This window comes from Canis lupus, chromosome 8 (genome assembly GCF_011100685.1).
Source record: "Canis lupus familiaris isolate Mischka breed German Shepherd chromosome 8, alternate assembly UU_Cfam_GSD_1.0, whole genome shotgun sequence".
In the NCBI taxonomy this organism is placed as follows: Eukaryota; Metazoa; Chordata; class Mammalia; order Carnivora; family Canidae; genus Canis; species Canis lupus.
This window is the reverse complement of record NC_049229.1, coordinates 60,417,138-60,439,448: the sequence shown is the minus strand read 5'-3', so window position 1 is coordinate 60,439,448 and position 22,311 is coordinate 60,417,138. Positions and strand designations below refer to the sequence as shown.

The 22,311-nt window shown below is 39.0% G+C and overlaps 1 protein-coding gene across 1 annotated transcript in view; it reads right to left on the bottom strand.

The window, feature by feature from the left end:
* The window catches only part of TTC8 (tetratricopeptide repeat domain 8), a 52,822-nt gene that overhangs the window by 4,729 nt on the left and 25,782 nt on the right, over positions 1-22,311 (bottom strand). The window contains exons 7-12 of the mRNA NM_001284469.1: positions 19,596-19,681; positions 15,473-15,560; positions 13,250-13,360; positions 3,561-3,700; positions 1,883-2,057; positions 1,464-1,586 (exon numbers count right to left, since the gene is read on the bottom strand). Of these exons, the coding sequence (NP_001271398.1) occupies positions 1,464-1,586; positions 1,883-2,057; positions 3,561-3,700; positions 13,250-13,360; positions 15,473-15,560; positions 19,596-19,681 (723 nt within the window). The remainder of the gene's footprint in view (positions 1-1,463; positions 1,587-1,882; positions 2,058-3,560; positions 3,701-13,249; positions 13,361-15,472; positions 15,561-19,595; positions 19,682-22,311) is intronic.

Sequence of the window (22,311 nt, the reverse complement as noted above, 5' to 3'; positions counted from 1 at the left end):
GAAAAAAAGTCCCTGCAGGATCTGAAAGAAGAACGTTCCAAACCCTGTAAAGTAAGAAGACGCACAGCACATGTGCAGAGCAGTGAGGTAGCTGATTTGTCCAGAAGTTGGGAAGTCGGTAGGAAAGAAGAAGTGGCAAAAGATGTGGCCTGCGGGATCCCTGGGTGGCGCAGCGGTTTGGAGCCTGCCTTTGGCCCAGGGCGCGATCCTGGAGACCCGGGATCGAGTCCCACGTCGGGCTCCCGGTGCGTGGAGCCTGCTTCTCCCTCTGCCTGTGTCTCTGCCTCTCTCTCTCTCTCTGTGACTATCATAAATAAATAAAAATTAAAAAAAAAAAAAAAAAAAGATGTGGCCTGAGAGGGAGCCAGAGGCTGGATTATGTGGGACCCTGTAGGCCAAGGTTTGGATCCACATTTCATTCCAAGCAGAAAGGAAAGACTTTAGAGGATGCTGAGCAAAGTAATGATAAAATCATTCTTGTTTTTTAAGAAATCCCTTCTGCTGTTGAGAGAAGGGCATATTATAGGTAAAATTACTTGCTGACCTAAGTGGAGACAAAAAGACCAGCTAGGACAGTCTTGTAGTAGAGTCTGGGCAGGAGATGAATACAGTTTGGAGAAGGCTACCAGAGGTGGGGGGAAATGGCCAGGTCCAGGATGGGACTTGGAAGTAATACTGGCAGGGCTTGCTGAACCTAATGGGGGGGGGGGGGGGGGCAGGGAGAGGCAGCAGGGATAGAGAGGTTTCAAGGGTGGCTCCTGGGATTCTGGCTTGAGCACCTAGCTGGTGGATGGGGGACTGGGAATGGTGTAACAGTCTACCAAGGCAGGGAACACTAGGGAGGTACAGGTTTATCCTAATAAAACCAATGGTAGGGGATCCCTGGGTGGCTCAGCGGTTTAGCGCCTGCCTTTGGCACAGGGCTAAACAGTCCTGGAGACCTGGGATCAAATCCCACATCGGGCTCCCTGCATGGAGCCTGCTTCTCCCTCTGTCTGTGTTTCTGCCTCTCTCTCTCTCTCTCTCTCTCTGTCTCTGTGTCTCTCATGAACAAATAAAATCTTTTAATAAATAAATAAGTAAGTAAAACCAAAGGTAAAGAGATAACAAATGTTAAGTAACTTGTCCAAGGTCAAATTATTAATATATAACAGAGCCAGGAATCAAATCCAGTCCAGTCAAGCCCTAGAGCTCATTTTTAAACTACAGTAGGTAGGGGCACCTGGGTGGCTCAGTTGGTTAAGCGTCCTACTCTTGATTTCAGTTTGGGTCATGATCTCAGGGTCACGGGATCAAGCTCAGGCTCTGCACTCAGCGAGGAGTCTGCTTGGGATTCTCTCTCTCTCTCTCGAATAAATAAATCTTTAAAAAATAAATAAACAACAGCATGTAAAGATAACTACACCTGACAGCTTTTCTTGAAAGAAAGCAGACTGTCCATTGTGCCACAGTAGTTCACTGACCTGCTCAATGTGGCCCTTACGCATCTCCAGTACAGCCAGGTTGTTGTAGGCCTCAGCGTGGTTATTGTTGTTGACCAGAGCGAGCCTGAAGCACTGATGGGCCAAATTCATATCTCCTATACCCTTGAAAACAAAAGCATGTATTTGCACACACAGATCCATATGCTTCTGCCCACCATCTCCTCCCTTCTTTCCTCATGTCTTTTCAGCTACCAAGCAACAAGTACTAATCATAATCAAGTGTCTGTTGTAAGAGGCTTTAACCTGAGAAAACAAGTTCTAGGGTGATGCTCAAAGATCACTTAATTGCTACAGAAGACCATAACCAATGGATTTACCAGAGCTGAACATTGCTTCAAACTAACTTATGGCTAGCTACCTTTTCTATACCAGAAATTACATTAGAGGAAACCACCTACCACAGCTATGTGGCCCAAGTTGTACCAGACGTCAGCTGCCTCTTCTTCGTTTTCAGCCAGAGCAAGGGCACGTTCAAATGAGGTCAGAGTCATATCATACTGCTGGGCATAGAAGCAGCAGAGGCCCAGATTGTTAAAAAGCTGGCAGTTATAAACACCCATCTGCAGGAGTCGCCTTTTCGAAAAAGAGCACACATATTTTGGTGTCAGACCAACCTGATAAATATTAAGACCTATTTTTTACAAAGTTAGAAATAAATGTTTTACAATTTTTAACACCTCCAAAGAATAGAAAGTAACATAGTAAATGAAAAAACATTTCAAAGCAAATACAAAAGCATGTCTTTTTTAATGGTACTATTCATGGGCAATATATCCAGGAGTGAGGTCAGAGTCCACTTACATAAGTTTTTTTATTCTCCCAAAAGCTCTGTTAGAGAATCAAATACAAAGAGTCACATAAAGGAAAACCCACAGTATTTTGCTTCATAAAGGTTTGGTGCCAATCAGTGAACCCCCTAAGACCTTTTCATCTAACTTGAGGGCTGTGTTTAGGATTTACCTTCAAGTTTTTGGCTAAATTGAATCTTGGTTTGGGTTATCAGTAGTATTTTGTGGTTTGGCTTCATCTACCAACCTTCTGATGAGCTTCCACCAAGGAAGATAAGACCATCAGTGTGATCTCTGCCTTATCCCCTAACTTTCATGCTAGAGCTCAAAAAACCTGTTTGTTTCTATGCACCATTAATCCCAAAGGACAAGACCATTCAAATAAGCAAATGAAAATCCACCTCAGCAGCCCTAAGGAACCCATGATCCATTTTGGGGGTGAGGAAGTAGAGACAGCTGCCTGTGCCTAAAGTGGTATTCATTTTATCATATTTTATGCTAACATATATTTGGGAAGAACTCTTGTCAGTGGCCAGTTATCTCCTGGTATATTACCTAAGGGCAGAAGAGAAAATAAAAATTTAAAAATTAATCTCAGAAACCATCTGTAGGATGAAATAAGAATGTGCTCAAAAGAGAACCAGAGGGATCCCTGGGTGGCGCAGCGGTTTGGCGCCTGCCTTTGGCCCAGGGCGCGATCCTGGAGACCCAGGATCGAATCCCACGTCGGGCTCCCGGTGCATGGAGCCTGCTTCTGTCTCTGCCTCTCTCTCTCTGTGTGACTATCATAAATAAATAAAAATTAAAAAAAAAAAAAAAGAGAACCAGAGATCAGAACTTATTTAGACTTTGAAAAATTATTTGGACAAGAGCTGACAATATTTCACAGGACAGGGGAACCTGTTTCAGGTCCCAGTCAGGGCTTGGAACCTGGTACTTGCTCTTTGCAAATCTCACCACTGTTTCAGCTCTGGGGTCTTATGCTATGTGGTGGTATGAATGGAAGCAGTGATGGGGAGAAGTGCTTCCAGGAACTACTACACAGTTCCTCATTGACAACAAAATGGCTAACTCATACAATGACATGGTGTTAAAAACTCAACTATCCAGGTATGTTTCCACAGGATGCCAAATATTTGTGCATCAGAAAACCTCCGGGTGCTTGAATGGTTAGTCTCCTATAGACATGGGCCTATACATTATCTGTCTACATTTTCACTCCACCTTTATTGCTGTTGCACCAATATATCACAGGAAAGTAGTTCTACGAAGACAACGTAAAACACACCTGTAAAATCGGAGAGCTATTTCTGGTTGATCAGAATAAAAGTGGTTGCTTCCAATGCATGCAATGGCTTCCACATGAGTATTGTCCTGTTTCAAAACTTCTTTGTAGTATTCAGCTGCTGATGAAATATTGTTCATTTCCTGTTCTCCATCAAGACAGAAGAGCAATACTTCATTGCCAAGAAATTTTATTTTTCTTCTGGCCGATGTATGTTAATTCTATTCAACAAATATTAAGAGCCTACCATGTGCCAGACTATGTTCTAGGCCCTGAGGACAGAATACGAACACAAAGACAAGGCTGCTATCCTCAAGAAGGGTACAGATGGTCAGGAAGACAGGCAAATGAACAAATAAGTAATATAATGTCAGGCAAGTATAACTGACATGAAGAAAGGCAAAGAAAGGGGCACCTGGGGGCCTCAGTCGGTTAAGTGCCTGCCTTCGGCTCAGGTTAGATACCAGGGTCCTGGGATTGAGCCCCCGTGTTGGGCTCCCTGCTCAGCTGAGGGGTCTGCATCTTCCTCTCTCTCTCTCTGCCCCCGCTCCCCCTCTTGGGCTCTCTCTCAAATAAAATCTTAAAAAGCGGGGGGGGGGGGGGAGCAAGGAGAGAGCGAGGGAAGGATGGAGTAGAGGAGTAACATCATTATATTTACATTTTTAAAGAGTAACTCGGTGGCTACACACAGGATATGCCAAAGTAGGGAAGAATGGTAGCAGGGAGACCTGGAGTCCCATCAATAATCATAAATCAGTGTTTTCAACATTATTAATGTCCTAGCTCTCAAATCTACCTTCAAGGCCAGTGCAGGCTCCATGGCCCTCATGGAAATATCCCTAATGCCCTCACTTCACATAACTCTCTTCTGGCTCTCAGTATATACCACACATGCTGTGGAAACCTCTCACTTGCTCTTATCATATAAGGACTCCTACTTTTTTGTTAGATTTTAATATTTTATCAAATACAAGAGACTGCACTGATTGTAAGAAGCACCACACAATACTTTCTTATCGCACAGAATTTTTTTTAACCTCTATGGACTTTACTGTGTGTGTGTTTTTTTTTTTTAATTTCAGGACTCTATTTATTTATTTAGAGCAATTTTAGGTTCACAGCATAACTGAAGAGACAATATGGACATAAATGCATTTTGTTTTTCAATATCAAAAAATTACATCTATTGATATTATCACCAATTTCATCCATATCAGTAATATGGAAACAGTTTTGACCAGGGCTCTTGGGTGGCTCAATTGGTTAGGCCTCTGCCTTCAGCTTGGTCATGATCCTGGGGTCCTAGGATCCAGCCCCCTGCTCAGCAGAGTGTCTGCTTCTCCCTCTGCCCCTGTTCTCTCTCTCTCAAATAAGGTAAAAAAAAAAAGAAAAAGAAAAAGAAAAAAAGAAAGAAAGAAAAAGAAAGAAAGAAAGAAAGAAAGAAAGAAAGAAAGAAAGAAGGAAAGAGAAAGAAGGAAAGAAAGAAAGAAGGAAAGAAAGAAAGAAAAAAGAAAAAGAAAGAAAGAAAGAAAGAAAGAAAGAAAGAAAGAAAGAAAGAAAGAAAGAAAGAAAGAAAGAAAGAAAAAAAGAAAAGAAAGAAAGGTTTTGACCTTGTGGACCCTCTGAAAGGGCCTCGGGGAGCCCTGAGAATCCCTGGACCACACTTTAAGAAATGCTGATATCAAAATATTTGGGGCCTTTCTTCCCACTCTTACTCATTCCCATAAGGCAAACTCAGCATGCTGGTTTCAGCCCCTTCTGGATCTCTTTGGAAGCCAACCTGCCTGCAACATGCCCACCTGCTCTCCCCTGCCATGTGGAGCAGGCTCTCCCAGTAGAGAAGGTGTGCAGGTTGTACAGTCGTGTCTGCTGGCTGGGGAGGGTTAGGTTGTCTAACTCAGCGGCAGAACTCTATTAAGTTCTTTTAGTCACAGAGCTAAAGCCACATGCTCCAATTCTGCTTTTATTAGTGATAAAGTTAATGGTTTGTCTTCCATTTTTCGGAATCTCATTTCTATCTCTCGGTTGGTTCTCAACTTGGAGTAAAGCAGGTTGATGTTTATTAGTTCCATAAAAGATTCATCAGTTGATCCAAATTCATTCTGTATGTGTATTTGTTCACATACTTTGTGTCTAAAATTCTTATTCAAAGTCCTGCCAGGATTTAGTTCCTCAAGAGAAGAGGCCTTTCCATTCATGGTTTGTAGCTGAAAAATAACTGACTTTTTTTTCTTCAAAACATAAGGCTGTTGATATATTCATTAATTGTGAGTTCATTCTCTCCTGAATTTTACACTGCTTTTATGTGCAACTATTCCAAATATTCTTTAATAATTTAAGAATATAAGAATCTATTGAAAAGCATAAATAATAAAAAATTTTCACCAGAAGTGTATTTTCTTTTTGGTAACACAAAAGCCTTGTAAAACTTGAAAAAACAGATGAGCAGTTTAACTCACTCCCCTACAGTCTCCACCCCCACCCCCACACCAAATCCCTACCTCCTGTAGACTGATTGTGTCCTTCCTAAATTCAAATTGAAGTCCTAATCTCCAATATAATAGTATTTGGAAGTAGAGTCTTTGAGAGGTAACTAGGTCATAAGGATGAAGCCCTCATGAATGGGATTAGTGCCCTTAAAGAAGACACACTGGGGCACATGGGTGGCTCAGTCATTTAAGCATCTGCTTTCTGCTCAGCTTATGATCCCAGGGTCCTAGGATAGAGCCCGCACAAGCACGGAGCCTGCTTCTCCCTCTGCCCCTCCCCCTGCTTGTGCTCACTTGCTCGCTCTCTCAAATAAATAAAATCTTAAAAAAAAAAAAAAAAGACTGACACCAGAAATTATCTCCCTACCATATGACAGTATAGAAAGAAGGCATCTATCTACAGACCAGGAAAAGGACGCTCACTAGGAAATGAATTGACCTGCACCTTGGTCTTGACTTCCCAGCCTCCAGAATTATGAGAAATAAATTTATGTTCCCTAAGCCTCCCAGTTTATGGTATTTTGTTACAGCAGCCTGAGCAGACTAAGATATTGTCCTTCCAAAGAGTAATCTCCACACGTAGGCAGCACCCTGACCACTGAACCTAAGGGCCCTGAGCAGCATGGGTCCCCATGAACATGACTTTTCTGGCTTCCAGGTCAAGAACATCCCACAGAACAAGGCTTCCAGTGTTACACTTGCTAATGGTGGTGTATTAGTCTGCTCGGGCTGCCAAAACAAAATACCATAGACCAGGTAGCTTAAACAACAGAACTTATTTTCCCTCAATTTTGGAGGCTAAAAGTCCAAGATCAAGGAGCCAACATGGTGGGGATTTAGTGAGGATACTCTTACTAGCTTACAAATGCCCACCTTCTCACTGTTCCTCATATGGCAGGGAAAGAGAGAAGGGAAGAGAGAGTGATGGCCAGCACACTCCAGCATCTCTTCTTGCAAGGGCATTAATCCCAACACAAGGGCCCCAGCCTCATGACCACATCTAAACCTAATTATCCGGAAAGGCCTTATCTCTAAATGTCATCACACTGAGGGCTAGGGCTTCAACATACTCATTTGGGAGGGACACAATTCAGTCTAATGCAAAAAGACTCCAGCCTAAATGGATAATTGTTTCAAGGCTCTCAGTTCTATAAAATTACCTTGGAATGTTTGCATACTTGATTGATGGGCACATAATTAATTTATGTAATCTTGAAGAATTTTAGACTGAAGCTAATTTGTTTTTGGCAACCTTGTAAGTAGCTTTTTAAATGTGTTATTGTAAAATATGTGCTGTGCGAAATAAATTTAAACACTGCAAAAGGTTATAAAATGAAAAGTAAAAGTCCCCTCCCTAAATCCAGTCAGAGGTTCTGTGAATAGTTTTTTTCAAGAAATTTTGTTCATATATGTGTACACATACATGTATGCCAGTTTTAACCATAATCTTTCTACACATTTTGATATACAGTTCACTGGTTTCGCTCTGTCTTGACTCTTTCCATATCAGTACAAAGGGTTCTAACCTGTCACTTTTTTTTACTTCTGCATAATTTTCCATCAATACATAGACTATAGTTTATTTAACCAGCCCCTTTTTGATGAAGCATTCGTTTCCTTTGGGGGGGGTGCATAAAAATACTATAAAACCATTCTTGTATATAACTTTCTAAACTTGTATGAAAACATCCTTAAGGAAAATTCCTACAAGTGAAATTGCTGGGCCACAGAGTATGCATGCTCGGAAATCTCATCAGTAATTGCAAAGAGCCTCCAATGGGTTGTGCCAATATACCCTCCCAGCATCTGTGTTCATGTGTGGGGTTTGTTCCTCCACAACCTTGACAACCCTACATGTCATGGAACTTCTCCATCTCGGTCAACCTGATGAAGTGAAGAAAGGGCATCTCATTTTTATTTTAGTTTTTATTTCTTTAATTAGGACCGAGAGAGGGATCCCTGGGTGGCTCAGTGGTTTAGCGCCTGCCTTTGGCCCAGGGCATGATCCTGGAGACCCGGGATCGAGTCCCGCATCAGGCTCCCTGCATGGAGCCTGCTTTTCCTTCTTCCTGTGTCTCTGCCTCTCTCTCTCTCTCTATGTCTATCATGAATAAATAAATAAAAAATCTTTAAGAAAAAAATTAGGACTGAGAGGTTAGGCATTTAAGACACCACATATTTATGTTTCCTTTCCTGTGAAATGCTGATTCATGTCCCGTGCCCATTTTCCTATCCTATCTTTTGTCCTTTTACTATTGGCTTATGTTACATGGGGCTTGGGCGGGAAACTGCCCTCCTGGATACAGGATTGCTGGGGGCAGACATGCGGCTCCGACTGCTGGGCACTGACTCTGCTTTCTCCTGCGAGATTAACTGAGTCTGTTGATGTGATTTAAATTCAAAATCCAAGAAGTCTTGGTGTTTATAAGCATTGCCTTCAGAGGAAAGGTATAGATGGTTTAAATTCTTCCAGATGGGTGTTACCAAGCCCCCATACAAAAGGCAGTGGTGTAGCCACAGTGTAGCTGGAATTGGCTACTGTCTCATCTCTGGGGTGATTGTACTTGCATGAAGAGGATCAGCAGCCACTATGCAGGCCAGTTGGCAGATCAGGGCTGATGCAGAAGCCATACCTCAATTCTGACCCACAATTGCTCTGAGGAAATAATCTCATTTCCATAAGGGTTTACAATCTTGACTAAATGAAAACTTGTAAGTTTGTGTGCATATACATTTGTGTGTGTGTGTGTGTGTGTGTGTGTGTGTGTAATTCTCTCAATAATCTGGAAACCACCTGAAATTTGCCAACTTTTAAGTCATGTATTGAATGAGGAAATTAAAAGTAATCTTTTGTCTGTCCCAGGTATGGCAAATATTTTCCCCATTGGATATTTTTACACTGTTTGTTTGTTTAGGTTTTATTTTCTATTTGTTTTTATAGAAAATTTAACTATATAGAAAACTTATTTACCAATATAGAAAATGTAACTTTTATGTTCTCAAATTCATCAATCTTTTCTATTATGGTTTTCGACTTTTCTATCACCCTTAGAAAGGTCTTCCATTCCAAGTTATACAAATAACGCATCTGTCTTTTTTTTCTGGAACTTTCATGATTTTAGATCTTTGGGTCATCTGGCAGTAATAGATTCTTTTCGTACAAGGAATCATTATTCCTCCAGCCCTATTTTTAAAATAATCCAATAGTGCAACTGGTTTAATAGGCAGTCTTTATAACATTGTAAATTGTTGTATGTATGAACACACATAGACTCTCTTTTGCTCCCTTAATCTATTCCTACCTCAGAATTCTTCATGGTAACTCTAGAATAAATTTTGTTAATAGAGATTAAAAAATATTTTCAAATATATAAATGTCACCTCAAGTATATAAATAACCATGGTATCATTTAAGTGATGTTTATAATGGTTATTTTGGAACAAATTCACAAAATACTAACTATAATTCGATTTAAGTTATTTAAAATAAAATTGCAAATAACTTGAGGTGAATGCTGTAGTGGATAGGCAGTTGGATAGACCACCCTTTTCAACCACTCCTGAAATCATTTTTATGCACAGTAAACTTCAAGGACCACTGGAATAATATTTCCTAGGGTAATATTTCTAATTCTAAACATCTTTAACAAAGAACAGTTCAAATAGATACCTGTCTTTTGAATGATACACAGAATTCCTCAAGAACAATTAAAACCACAACCAAATAAATTTATCAAGAAGAAATCATTTTAAACAAGTTTCTATACAAAATAAGCAATGAACAATAGGCAGCACAACATGTTCATTTTAAAACAGGAGACACTGAGAAGATACAAGATCAAAATGAAAGTGATAAATAAAAAGAACATAAAAGACGAGGATCCCTCCAGGGAAAAGTCTGATATACACACAAAAATCCCTAAGGCATATGTAGTGTAGGCTGCAATGCTAAGGGAAAAATTTTACTAATTAACTCCAAATCCACTGTCACATAAAGAGAAAAAGAATACACCGGAAATCTGTCTTTGGATGGTAAACTTTGGCACAAGGGAAATTAACTGTTAGATTCAAGGGGAAATACTTCATCTCACTATTTTAAATTTGTGCTTAGTCCTTGGTCATACTTCCTGTGGATGGTAAATCATCTCCACACCCTGGATGCTTTCTTCTCTACTTTGAGAGGCAACTCCAATTCTATTTCTCTCCCCAAACCTTCCCCTGTAGACTTCTAAAAGGATGTGGACCTCCAACTCCTGGCCAGACTCTAAGCAGAGAAGGATGAAGGGAGCTGGTTAGGGGTCTCTTCCCTGTCCCAGACACAGCAACACTGATGATATCAGAGGCCTGGCAGGAATTCTTCCAACCAGCAACCACACACCAAAGATTCCGTAGATTTCTAGCTCTTTCTGCCAACACTTCCTGCCTGAGAAGAAGGGCAGAAGATGGAGCTGAAAGGTCAGAGACTTCTGATCGTATTGAGGTAGTCACTGCTCCGCATGAATACCACTGCTCTCAAAAATCAATTCTATTTCTTAAGCTTCTTGGTCAAAATTTTGTTCATGTTCAGGTTAGGCTCATACAAGTACAGATACAGAGATCTGAATACAGTATTTTATTTTTATTGGATGATCAAAGCCTTCTACTTATGTGTTTATCAAAATTATATTTCAAAAGGGGAAACAGTATTTCTAGACAATTTAAAAATAAAGTTTGTTTTTCACTTTAAAAGTAATGCATGTTCATGACAGAAAGTCAGGAAAATACAGAAAGTATGAAAAAGAAAATAAAAGTCATTCACATACTATTACCCAAATATAGCAACTATTAATATCTTCCACCCTTTTCCTAACAAAAGAATTTTAGAATATTGTACCTAAAATTTCAAGAATTTAAGAGAACAGAGATGCTTCTTGTCAGTGTTGTACTGGAAGTCCTAAACAATAAGATTTTTTTATTAAGTGGCAAAATAATTGAGACGAAGAGATGAAGCTGTTTGCAGATGATGACTATTTTATTTACTTAGAAAATCTAAGAGCATTTATGGATAGGATATTAAAACTTCAAAAGAGTATTAGGCCTATTTCCTTTTTTTAAAGATTTTATTTATTTATTCATGGGTGACACAGAGAGAAAGGCAGAGACATAGACAGAGGGAGAAGCAGGCTCCTTGCGGGGAGCCCAAGGTGGGACTCGATCCCAGGACCCCGGGATCATGATCTGAGCCAAAGGTAGATGCTTACCCAACTGAGCCACCCAGGCAGAGAGAGAGCACTAGTAGGGGAGAGGGGCAAAGAGAGAGGAACAAGCAGACTCCCTGGTAAGCAGGAAACCCAACATGAGGCTCAATCCCAGGACCCTGAGATCATGATCTGAGCCAAAGGCAGATGCTTACCCAACTGAGCCACCCAGGCACCCCAATATTAGTCCTGTTTTCTAGTATCAAATGAACTTTAAAAAATTAGTGTATTCCTACTTACCAGAAATAGAAAATACAAAAGAAAAAAAAGGACTCTACCCATAGTTACACGTAGGGATGGGATCTATCCAGGAAAGAGTGTAACAGGCCTGAAACTACTATTCTTAGAAAGGCCTGCTTGTAAGGTTGGTCCCTGGCTGGTATCTGAGAACTTGGTGGGTTCCCTATATTGATATAAAACTTCCCTCAAATGGTGAAAGGGGCTCACACACCTAAACTATTTGAACAGTGTGGTGCATAAACCTGAAGTGGTGCATGAATACCTGCTTTATGTCCTGGAGTCTGGGATTTGGGTACATGGTAGACAGAAGGTGTCCATATGACCAACCCTTAGTAATCACCTTGTGTACCAAGTCTCTCATGAGCTTCCCTGATAGACATTGCTTCACACATGTTGTCACAACTTGTTGGAAGAATAAAGTGTGTCCTGTGTGATTCCACTAAGATACAACTCCTAAAAGCTTATGTGTCTGATTTCCTCTGAACTTTGACTCACCATGTGCCTTTTCCCTTTACTAGGTTTGCTTTACAGCCTTTTGATATAAATAAATCTGAGCTGTATCACTGAGTGCTGAATTGAGTCCTTCTAATCACTGAAACTCAAGGTGGTTTGGGGGACCCCCAATACAACATCTTTATGGAGATAATTATAAAATATTCATTGATGAACAAAAGAAGACCTAAAAACATGGAGAATTTTATCATGATGGAGAGTGGGAGGAAAAGCAGCCCACCTACCTCCATCATTCATATATTCAATGCAATTCCAATCAATACGCCTGGAGGAGTTATTCTGATTTTTAATGGTTCTTGATAGGTCAATCCTAAAATCAATATGGAACAGCAAAGGGCCAAAAACAACCAGCTGTGAGGAAGAGTAGGTGGTAGAATTTGTCCAACTTGAGATCAGGAATTACTATAAAGCTATAGTAATTAGGCAGTGGGAAGGTATCTCAGTGGGGCTTTCCATGGAATTTGACAACATGACTCTAAAATTTGTAAGAATAAGCAAAAGTCCAAAACAGACAAAACATTCCTGATAAAAAATGATACCAAATAGTATTTGAGGCTGCAATAATTATGATAGCATTATATTGGTACAATGATAGACAAACAGACCAATAGAACAGAAAGCCCCCAAAACATATCTACCCTCTATAGAAAAAAAAGTTGATATTTGACATTACAGATCTTGGGAGAAGGATCAACAGATGTGCTGGACAAATAGCTATCTATAGTGGAAAACTCATTTAAATCCCTATCTCATACCACACCCCTTACTCTTCTGTATGTTTGAAATACATCATAATAAAAACTTAGTTTGACTAAATACGTACACTAAAATCTCTACTCTGGGGATCCCTGGGTGGCGCAGCGGTTTGGCGCCTGCCTTTGGCCCAGGGCGTGATCCTGGAGACCCGGGATCGAATCCCACATCGGGCTCCCGGTGCATGGAGCCTGCTTCTCCCTCTGCCTGTGTCTCTGGCTCTCTCTCTTTCTCTCTGTATGACTATCATAAATAAATAAAAAATTAAAAAAAAAAAAATAAAAATTAAAAAAAAAAAATAAATAAATAAATAAAATCTCTACTCTGTTAGTAAGTCACAGGCCAGTAATCATAATTTTACAAATTGTTCTCCTTGCTAGGATCTCAAGGACCTAAGAGCTTACTTAAGTAGCAAATAAACTCAATTTCACATCAACTTTTTGAATAAGATGAGCCTTACCTCATAGATCCTGGCAATTCCACAAAGTAGGGTTACTTCTCCTGGAAACTTATCTAAGCCTTGTTTGAAAAGAGTTAAAGCCGTCACTGGTTGATCCAATGAGATATAAACCTAAAACCAAGTTACATTTCAATAAAAGTACTAGTTCTTAAAATAATAGTATTTGCTGTGATAAGTTGATAAATATTGCTTAGCAACAGGTTATCTCCTAGATATTATGGTAAAAAGTTTTCAGAAATGTGGATTAATTTTCAATAGTGATGTTATAGTTTTATCTTACATGTCATATATGAAGCATCCATTCATTTATTCCTTCAACAAACACTCCTTGGGGGCTTGTGATTGCCAGAGACTGAGCAGTAAGTTAGTAAGAAAGGAACGAGGGAAAACCTTTTAGGATAGGACAGACAGGACTATGTCCATAAGCAGGCACAGAGGAACTAGTTATGAGATCAAAGTTGAAGATGCAGGAGAAAAAGGAACAAGAAGGTCTGAGAAAGGCAGCAGTGGAGAGCCTATGCAGAAGCTGGTTTTGGAAAAGGGCCCTCAGAAATAGAGGAGGAACAGATTTGTGAGGAATAGGGTCGTGGATGAGAGAGTTTGCACTTGATGGCTTCCACCTAACTAGCAATTAGGACATTAGCGTAGCTAAGTCATACACTTCATAGGAACTTCTAAAATAGGGAATTATAGTTGTAGGCATGGAAACATAAGATTATGACACTTTTATCTCCATGATCTTGGATCCTCTATTTCCTTCAAAATAGACTGGAAGAAGGCCCAAATGGATACACAAAAAACCTGTAAATAGTGTTTAATGCTAAAGTAATAAAATATTTAATATTTTTAATTAACGATCTAATATTTTCAGAATGAAAATCAGAATGATCTCTATTGTGTACCAATAGAGATCAGAATGATCTAAATCAGAATGATCCTAAATCAGAATGATCTCTATTGTATAGCAATTATTAAGTAAATAAAATAAAGTAAATTTTACTTTTATACAGTTGTGTAGGCAATAATAAGATATAAGCAAATCAATTTATGGAAAAATACATCAAACCATGTATTCAACAATAGTTAAATATAAAGCACATTTTTTAATCACCTGGCAAATGATTATCAGTGAAAAAGATGACAAATAGTGTGACCAATGTTTTAATTTCAAGGTGTTAGAAAAGCTTAAAAGTCTACTGTGATGCTTAGAAACTTCTTTAAGAATTTAAGGTTTAACATATAACATACAGAAGGTGGACTTAGTTTCAAACATCTCTGAAAACTACAGTAAATAGATCACAGTTATTTAGCACTGTAGGTTTATATAGCGTAACTTTCATTTTGTTTCTTTTCAGTATGCAAATTCTTAAAACCATACTTAGGGAGTAGTGGCACTTCCTTTTATATAGCTCTTCTTTTCAACCTCCTTTAGCACACTTTTTAATTTTAAAAAATTCATCAAGATACAGCAAGATGATGTCCTACCCACCACTTCATCAAATGTTTCAAGTAGCCCTGGTCAGGGCCAAGAAGTAACTTTTTCCCAGGACTGAATTCTGATGGCCCTTGATGTCTGCTGTTGCTGTGGGAGGCAGTACGGGGCAGTGAGGAGGAAGACTTGCATTTGAGTACTGGATCGAAACAGCCAAGTGACATTGAAAAACCTATTTACCCTCTTTAAGTCTCCACTATCATAAGGGTACAAAGGAAATTCTAAACTCTACCTTTGTGGGGTTTCTATGAGGCTTAAATTAACCTGTGGGTGGAAGAGACTGGATATAATACCTGCTACTGAATAGGTGTTCAATAAGGGGGAAATATCATCTTTGTTGTTATGGCAGAGCCAAGAAACCAACATCCTGCATAAAAACAATTTCCATTCTCTATGGCTACTTAGGTGGGAGACAGGCATGTTGTAGAAAAAAGGGCTTCTCTGGGGTCTGTTACCCATGGGGGCTGTAGTGAGCCTGTGGCAGTTTCTTCTGCTCTAATGGGCAATCTTTCAAAGGGGTTTTCTTATTTTTCATGGCAATCAGTTTCTCCTGAGACAGTTACCCTCCATATGTTCTCACTTTTCCACTAGCTATAAAGAAAAATAAGTCTGAGCACATTTACTTGCCAAATATTCCTGAAGAAACTGGCAACTCTCCGTGTATATTGGCCAGAATTTGAACATTTATTTTGAGAAGACAGATTTCACTCCAGTTAAGAATACTTACTTACTTTTGCCAAGTAGAGAAATGTATCTACCATTTCCTGCTGCTTGAGGGCTGATTTAAACTGTTTTTCTGCTTCACGATACATTCCTAACCTAAGAACAGCCATTTTAAAAATTAGACATTCAACTTAAAAATAAATACTACAGCACTTATTCACACACTGACAATATGAATAGAGATAAATCACATTTCTAAGAGTAAACGTCTAAAGAAGGTAATGTCATATACACATATAAATTATTATCCGCATATAAATTATTATGTTTATATAGTTGAGCAAAAAGTTACCTATTTCCCATAGTCACTGTCTATGTAACCCTCCAATGGTGTGTAAAAAGTCGTGTGAAGTCTAGACACTGCAGAACCAACAGCTGCCAGTGAGCTAAGGCAGCTCCATTTACCAACCAAAGAGCTTATAATCAGCTGGACATGTGGCAGGTGACCTGAGTAAATGCTTAGGGTCTCCATTTTATTGGAAGAACTCAAGGATGTCATTTCTTTGAAAACATTGTCTATTCTGACACAAAGGCCCACTTTTAAAACCCTTCTTAAATAGTCTTGATGTAACTAGTAATTGCTACTTGAGTGACATAGCTCTACTATTTTATGATTCTAGGAACATTTTCTTTTCCTTTATCTTTGTATCTGATACAGATTGCCCTGGTCTACAAATTTGAGATTTGTTCCTTGCCTAACTATAACTGTCCTGATATCAACCCCACTTCTTCTAACCAGGGAACATTTTATTATCAGCCTGTTCTAGATTTGTCAGGTCTTCTCCTAACTACCCATCCCTAGCAGCCAAGAGCTGCTTAGGCACTTTATGATGCTTTCATTTTGTGAAAACTGGAACAAAACACAGTATGTTTCATTGTGCTGCTTTCATTCAGAGTCTTGACAGAAGAACTCTGACCTTCTACTTGGCTTGTCTAAGCCTCAAGCACTGGTGTGGCTACATCCAAATAGCTGCTAGAAGATGTGGGATTAATGGAGTTAAAAGGAAACCCCCCAAAAACTGCCCTAAAGTTAGAGAATGTGCAAAATGGCAGAAGCCCCCCACCTCTTCAAAGCTCCCACAACTTTTACAGGTATTCACAAAATGTTACCAAAGAACTCTCAAGTTCTGGAAAACAGCATAGTTCTACACAGAGCTTCAACTGAGCATTCAAACCTTAGGCATGTGGCTAAAGTTCAGCCACACTGAATTATCCATGAGTCTGTATATTTTTACCTAATATGATGTCTCCTCCCAAAAATAGTTTAAAAGTGATTACACTATAACCCTATAAGATACATATAAAGAATATGAAAACAGAAATCGATTTTTTAAACAGAATGATGGAAAGATAAACAATTTTTTAAAAAGCAATATAAATAAATAAATAAATAAATAAATAAATAAATAAATAAATAAATAAAGCAATCAGCCATTTAACTACCCTGAAAACCAAAGAAAGGAAGATTGGGTCATACACTTTTTTTTTTAATTACTGCATCCTCAAGAGATAACTTCTAGTACTATCAAAGAGGAATAACCAAATGGGTTCTTATGCAAAGGAAATTAAGTGGGTCATGTCTAAAGAAAGTCTAGGAATGAGGAAAATATCAGTCAAGTTCATGAACAGGCTAATATCAGAAAGTTGAAGTCCCAAGATAACCCCACCACCTGCCAACTTTTTCTCTCCAATTCAATAGTTGTCAAATGCCAACTGCACACACATTTCATGATCCAAAGATGAAGATCACAACCATGTCCTAAAGGCAGCAATAAGAATGGAATAAAACATGTTCACAAATAAATGGAATCGTATTTTGGCCAATAAGAAAAAAACAGGTGCTCCGAGAGCACAGAGGTGGAATGAACCTAAATAGTATCTAGGAGGAAGTGATAGGCAAGGTTTCGACAGCTAGATAGGGTGAGGTAGGGATAGGGGAGCATCTCAGATGGAAGCAAACTGTCAGTGCGAGCACACAGAGAACAGAGTGCCAGCCCGGGAGGGGGATGCTGAGTTGTTTGGTTTAACTGGAAGGGAGGACACCACAAGTAATGGGAGAAGGGAGTAAGGGAGCAAGTGTGGCCTGGGACAGGATCAGACATGCCACTCTCAAAATCCAGACTTCATCCTAGAGGTCGCGGAGATTAACCAAGGAGTCCACCGAGAGCTGTTTCTGTCACAACAGTTACTCTGCCACTAGTATAAGAAGAAGGATGGAGAGGGCAAGAAATGGGGGCAGAGAAGCCAGATAAGAAGCTAGTAGAACAGTTCAAACAAACAGAAAGACAGAATTCAGGCACTGGAGCAGGAATGGGGCCATAAGGGAGCTGTAGACAAAGAACTAGAAGAATGTACTGGTCGGGGTCAAAGAGACACACATCAACTGGGGCTACACCCTCTGGTAGCCCAGCCTGGACCTGTTGGGTCGCAGTAGGAGCTTCCCCTCAGCTCTCTCTGCTTGCTTCTCTCACTGTGGGAGCCGTGCTTCTCATCATTTACTGTCTTCTCCCCCACTGGCCTGTAAACCATCTGAAGGAAGGACTACCTAATAAATACCTGTAACCCCTGTGCCGGGCTCGTTAAATACCCTAGCAAGTCAGTGACTGCAGGAGTGCTGAGCCCATACTAAAGACGAGAGGCAATTAAGGGTCAGAGGAGAAGGCTGATTAACCTGGCAAGGTGCACTTATTTAAATGCCATTTCATACAAATGGCAGAAGGAATCCAAATTGTGTTTCTCTTTAATTGTTAAAGATGTCTTAGGGTTTTGTTTAGAAGCTCAAGATTTCAAGCTTGCTTTCGGAAATTATATTCATAAAAGTTTAATGGTATGATGCTATGAAATTACCTTTTAGTAGAAAATACTTCCTCAGTCTAATAGCAGAAAAACACTTAAGTTCTTGTAAAATATCTAAGTGGAAAGTAGTCTTAACTTCAACCAAAAAAGAATAAGCATCCTTTTTATTCCATTTACAGATTTCTTTTTCCTTACACTAAAGGAAAGTTCTTAAGTACTGAAGGATGCTCCCAGTAACCGGTCTACCTTGTTTTGAATACTAAAAGATGTATTTATATTTATAAAATACAATTGCCCATTTGTCTCTATTTTACAAATGCTCCAAATGCATTTCAATATCAGGCAACAAGTTTTTTTGTTTTGCTTTTAGGCGACAAGTTTTAAATCTCATTTCTAGTTGCTGTGTAATATTCACATAATTAATTACAACTTTCCTGACCTCTCAATTAATTTGCTTGAAAATGTGTTTAGGGGGCACCTGGGTGGCTCAGTCAGTTAAGCGTCTAACTCTTGATTTCAGCTCAGGTTGTGATCTGAGGGTCATGGGATTGAGCCCAGTGTAGGGCCACACTCAGCAGGGAGTCTGTTTGAAGATTCTTACCCTCTGCCCCACTCCCTGCTTGCACATGTGCTCTCTCCTTCTCTCTAAGGAAAAAAAATGTGTTTAAACATTAAGTAAATTAATGTAAGAATATTCAGATCCTAGAGAAACACTACAGAATTGTGCAAGTAGTAAGAGAACTGATATCAGAAAGCTGAGCTCAAATTCTCATTCTTCCACTGACAGGCTGTGTGAATTTGGACAAGTCACTTTATCTTTCTGAGGCTCAGTTTTTTTCATCTGGACAAAGAGCTAACAATAATAGTAACTACCTCCAGGTGTGGTGAGATTTAAGCGAGATCATGTCACATATGGACAAGTTAGCCCTCAATCGTGAAGCACTTTACAGATGTGAGGCATCAGGGGACATAAAAAGACTTGAGAGCAAGAGAAGAGGAACAAGCAACAATGAACTCAATTCTAACAAGCCTGTTACTATTATTTTACTAACTAGTTCTTGGTGCAAATCACGGGCTCTCTCTGGCCTCAGCTTCCTCATCCAAAAAGAGGTGTTGGATCTGAAGGTGCAGAGTTTCCCCTGCCCAGCATTACAGTTTTATTATTATTTATTATTTATTATCAGTTCTTACTGCTACCACATTAAATGCTCTCTCAACAAAGACACACTTTTCATTTCTTCCTGAGGAAGTTTCACCCAGAAAAATAATGATCAGAGTTGAGACTCTAAAATATGCCGCCATGTCTAAGCCCTTCACAAATAATCAAAATTTTACCTGTAGTAACATTTTCCAATCTGTACTTTCCACCACCAGTCCTTGTACTGAGAGTGCTCTGTGGAAAGGGCAGCCAAGTCCAAAGCCTTTGAAAACAATTCATTTTGGATTAGGATTTTCTTTTCGAACAATGAACAGAAACAATAAATAATGAGATAAACCATATAATTAGCATTGATCAAAACATGCATTAGAAATCAGACAGAAACTCAAGTGGCTCATGTTTCCAGATGGCTCCACCAATTTTCCCTAAATAATCGGTTCCAGACCAGAGGGTTGACAGCAGATGAATGTAAAAACTAATCAAAGGAAAGCAGATGTACAACATATTAGAATACAATTTTAATATACACTACATAAAATGGTTATTTAAAAAATCCCCTAAGTTGTATGCTCTCCCCACCCTTTATCTACCATCCAATGATTCAAAGCACCTCTAAACTCAGTGGCAGTCAAGCCTTTGGTGTGTCAGCCAGGTCCAAATGCAAGGCCCCACTTTAAGATAGATGTAGAGAAATAGAGAAAGACCAAGTAAGCAGATAGATGGTCTGGCAAACAGGATCATGAAGAAGAGTCAAAGGACCAAGGGCCCTTGGATATCTGTCGTCTTCAACCACCACTGTTCCATCATTCTGACCCCAGTTCAAATCCAGTGATGCTGAGGGTCAGACTCCTTTGCTGCAGAATGAACAAGATTTTCTGAGTTGCTTTCATATTTTAGACGTGTTTATCCCTTTCTCTCTAATGTCTTCTAGTTTGTTCCTTCTAATGTTTATTCAAGATCAGATAAGAGGTGACTAAATAGGAATTAGGATTTTATACAGAAGAAGTAGAAACTATTTGGACAAAAAGGAAAGCAAATCAATCTTTACACAAATTTGAAGCTCAGGTGAAGATCCAGTGAATAAAAACTCAGGTTATTAATTAAAAGAGAATTCTCATTGTTTTATTATACTTATTATTTTCTCTCAAGGTTGGAAAACTCTTATTCTTTTAGTCAGTGTTAGTATAATCATGATATCCAACAGTTAAAGTTACTTTCAGATTTCAGTTCTATGAGCTCAGAGTATATCCCATATTACTGTCCATGTGTTAAAATGAACTCTTTCTTGAAATGCAAGCCAGATGAGTCCCTTCCCTCCTACCACAAAATTAACAGCTTTCCTTGTGTTTCCCCATCTTATCTTGCTCCAGGGGAAACTTCTAAATATGCAAACCCTTTATAAAGGAATGGTGTCACCACACTGAGGTTATAATGGACCTGAAAAATCAACACCTCTATTTGAAAGCTATGGGAATTAAGAACAAGCCACACACTACTTTCATATGCTTACTGTCCTTTTTCCCCCAAAACCAGAAATAAAAGTGAAGCAAAAAATGCAGGGGGAAAGTGTAACTTTAATTAGCATTATCTCTGAAAATAATTTGAAAAACATATTTTCAATCAGCTCAATTCAGGACTGAATTGTAAATATCTGAACATATTAATTTTAACTTAATTTTTAAAAAGAACTTTTCCAGCAGATCATATTCAGTCTCATGTTTAATATAACAGATCTTCTAGTTTTTCAGAAAAATACGTCACTCTAAATTTGTCACATATTCTGATTTCCCACGGTTAGATTTAGCACTTATTATAGGCTGCTGACTTTGCTTATGGTCCTAAAACAAGTCTTGCTACGTAAGACCTCTATGTCTGTGCTGAGCTGATTAAGGAAATATAGAATAAAAATGATTAAAAAATACATTTTAGTGATCACTCATCATATGAACACTGAGGCTGTACTAGACAAAACTGTGACTATTTTAAGTGGGCCTTAGGTTCCCTGAGGACAGGCACCCCTTCTTACCCACCTCTGTTGTTCTTAATACGTTGCCATGCTGTTAAGAGGCACTCAAGAGGGCTGCCCTGGTGGCTCAGCAGCTTAGCGCTGTCGTCAGCCCAGGGCGTGATCCTGGAGACTTGGGATCGAGTCCCGTGTCGGGCTCCCTGCATGGAGCCTGCTTCTCCCTTTGCCTATGTCTCTGCCTCTCTGTCTCTTTCTGTGTCTCTCATGAATAAATAAATAAAATCTTAAAAAAAAAAAAAAAAAGGCACTCAAGAATGATGTGTGTTTTGAATTAATTCTATTCCTTATTTCTGACTTCTATTGAAATTAAGAGCCAAACAAAACTGTCAGAGTAATAAGATTCATAATTAAAAGCTATTAACTTTTTAAAATATTAAAATAATGACAGATCTATATTTCTTTCAAGTCTTTACCAATTTTTAAAAATAAATGACTACATATTTAAGAATCTTTGAATAATTTAATCAATGTAATATCTAGATATTAATAAAGGCCTAGAATGTCACATAAAAGCCATAAGTTCATAAAAGTCAATAAGGAGAAGGGATCTTGGCAGATCTAGACTACCAAGTAGTAGTGTTTGTGAATATGCCCAACTGAGCATCCCAGTGTATTTTTAAGGAACAGTGCTCCAACCACTAATATTCTTAATGAAACAGCCATCTTTTAGTTATTGTTATGGTTGCAACAACTTTAGGATGATGAAATTAAAGAGCATACATAAATGAAGATTCCAGAATCAACCCACATGCCACTTTAGTTTTGCCAGTACGGTCAATATCACCCCAAAAGGTACAAGGGAGGGAAGGGAGTTAAAAAGAACTCAAAGGCAGAAATATAGTTTTCCATAAATCAACTTTACTTTT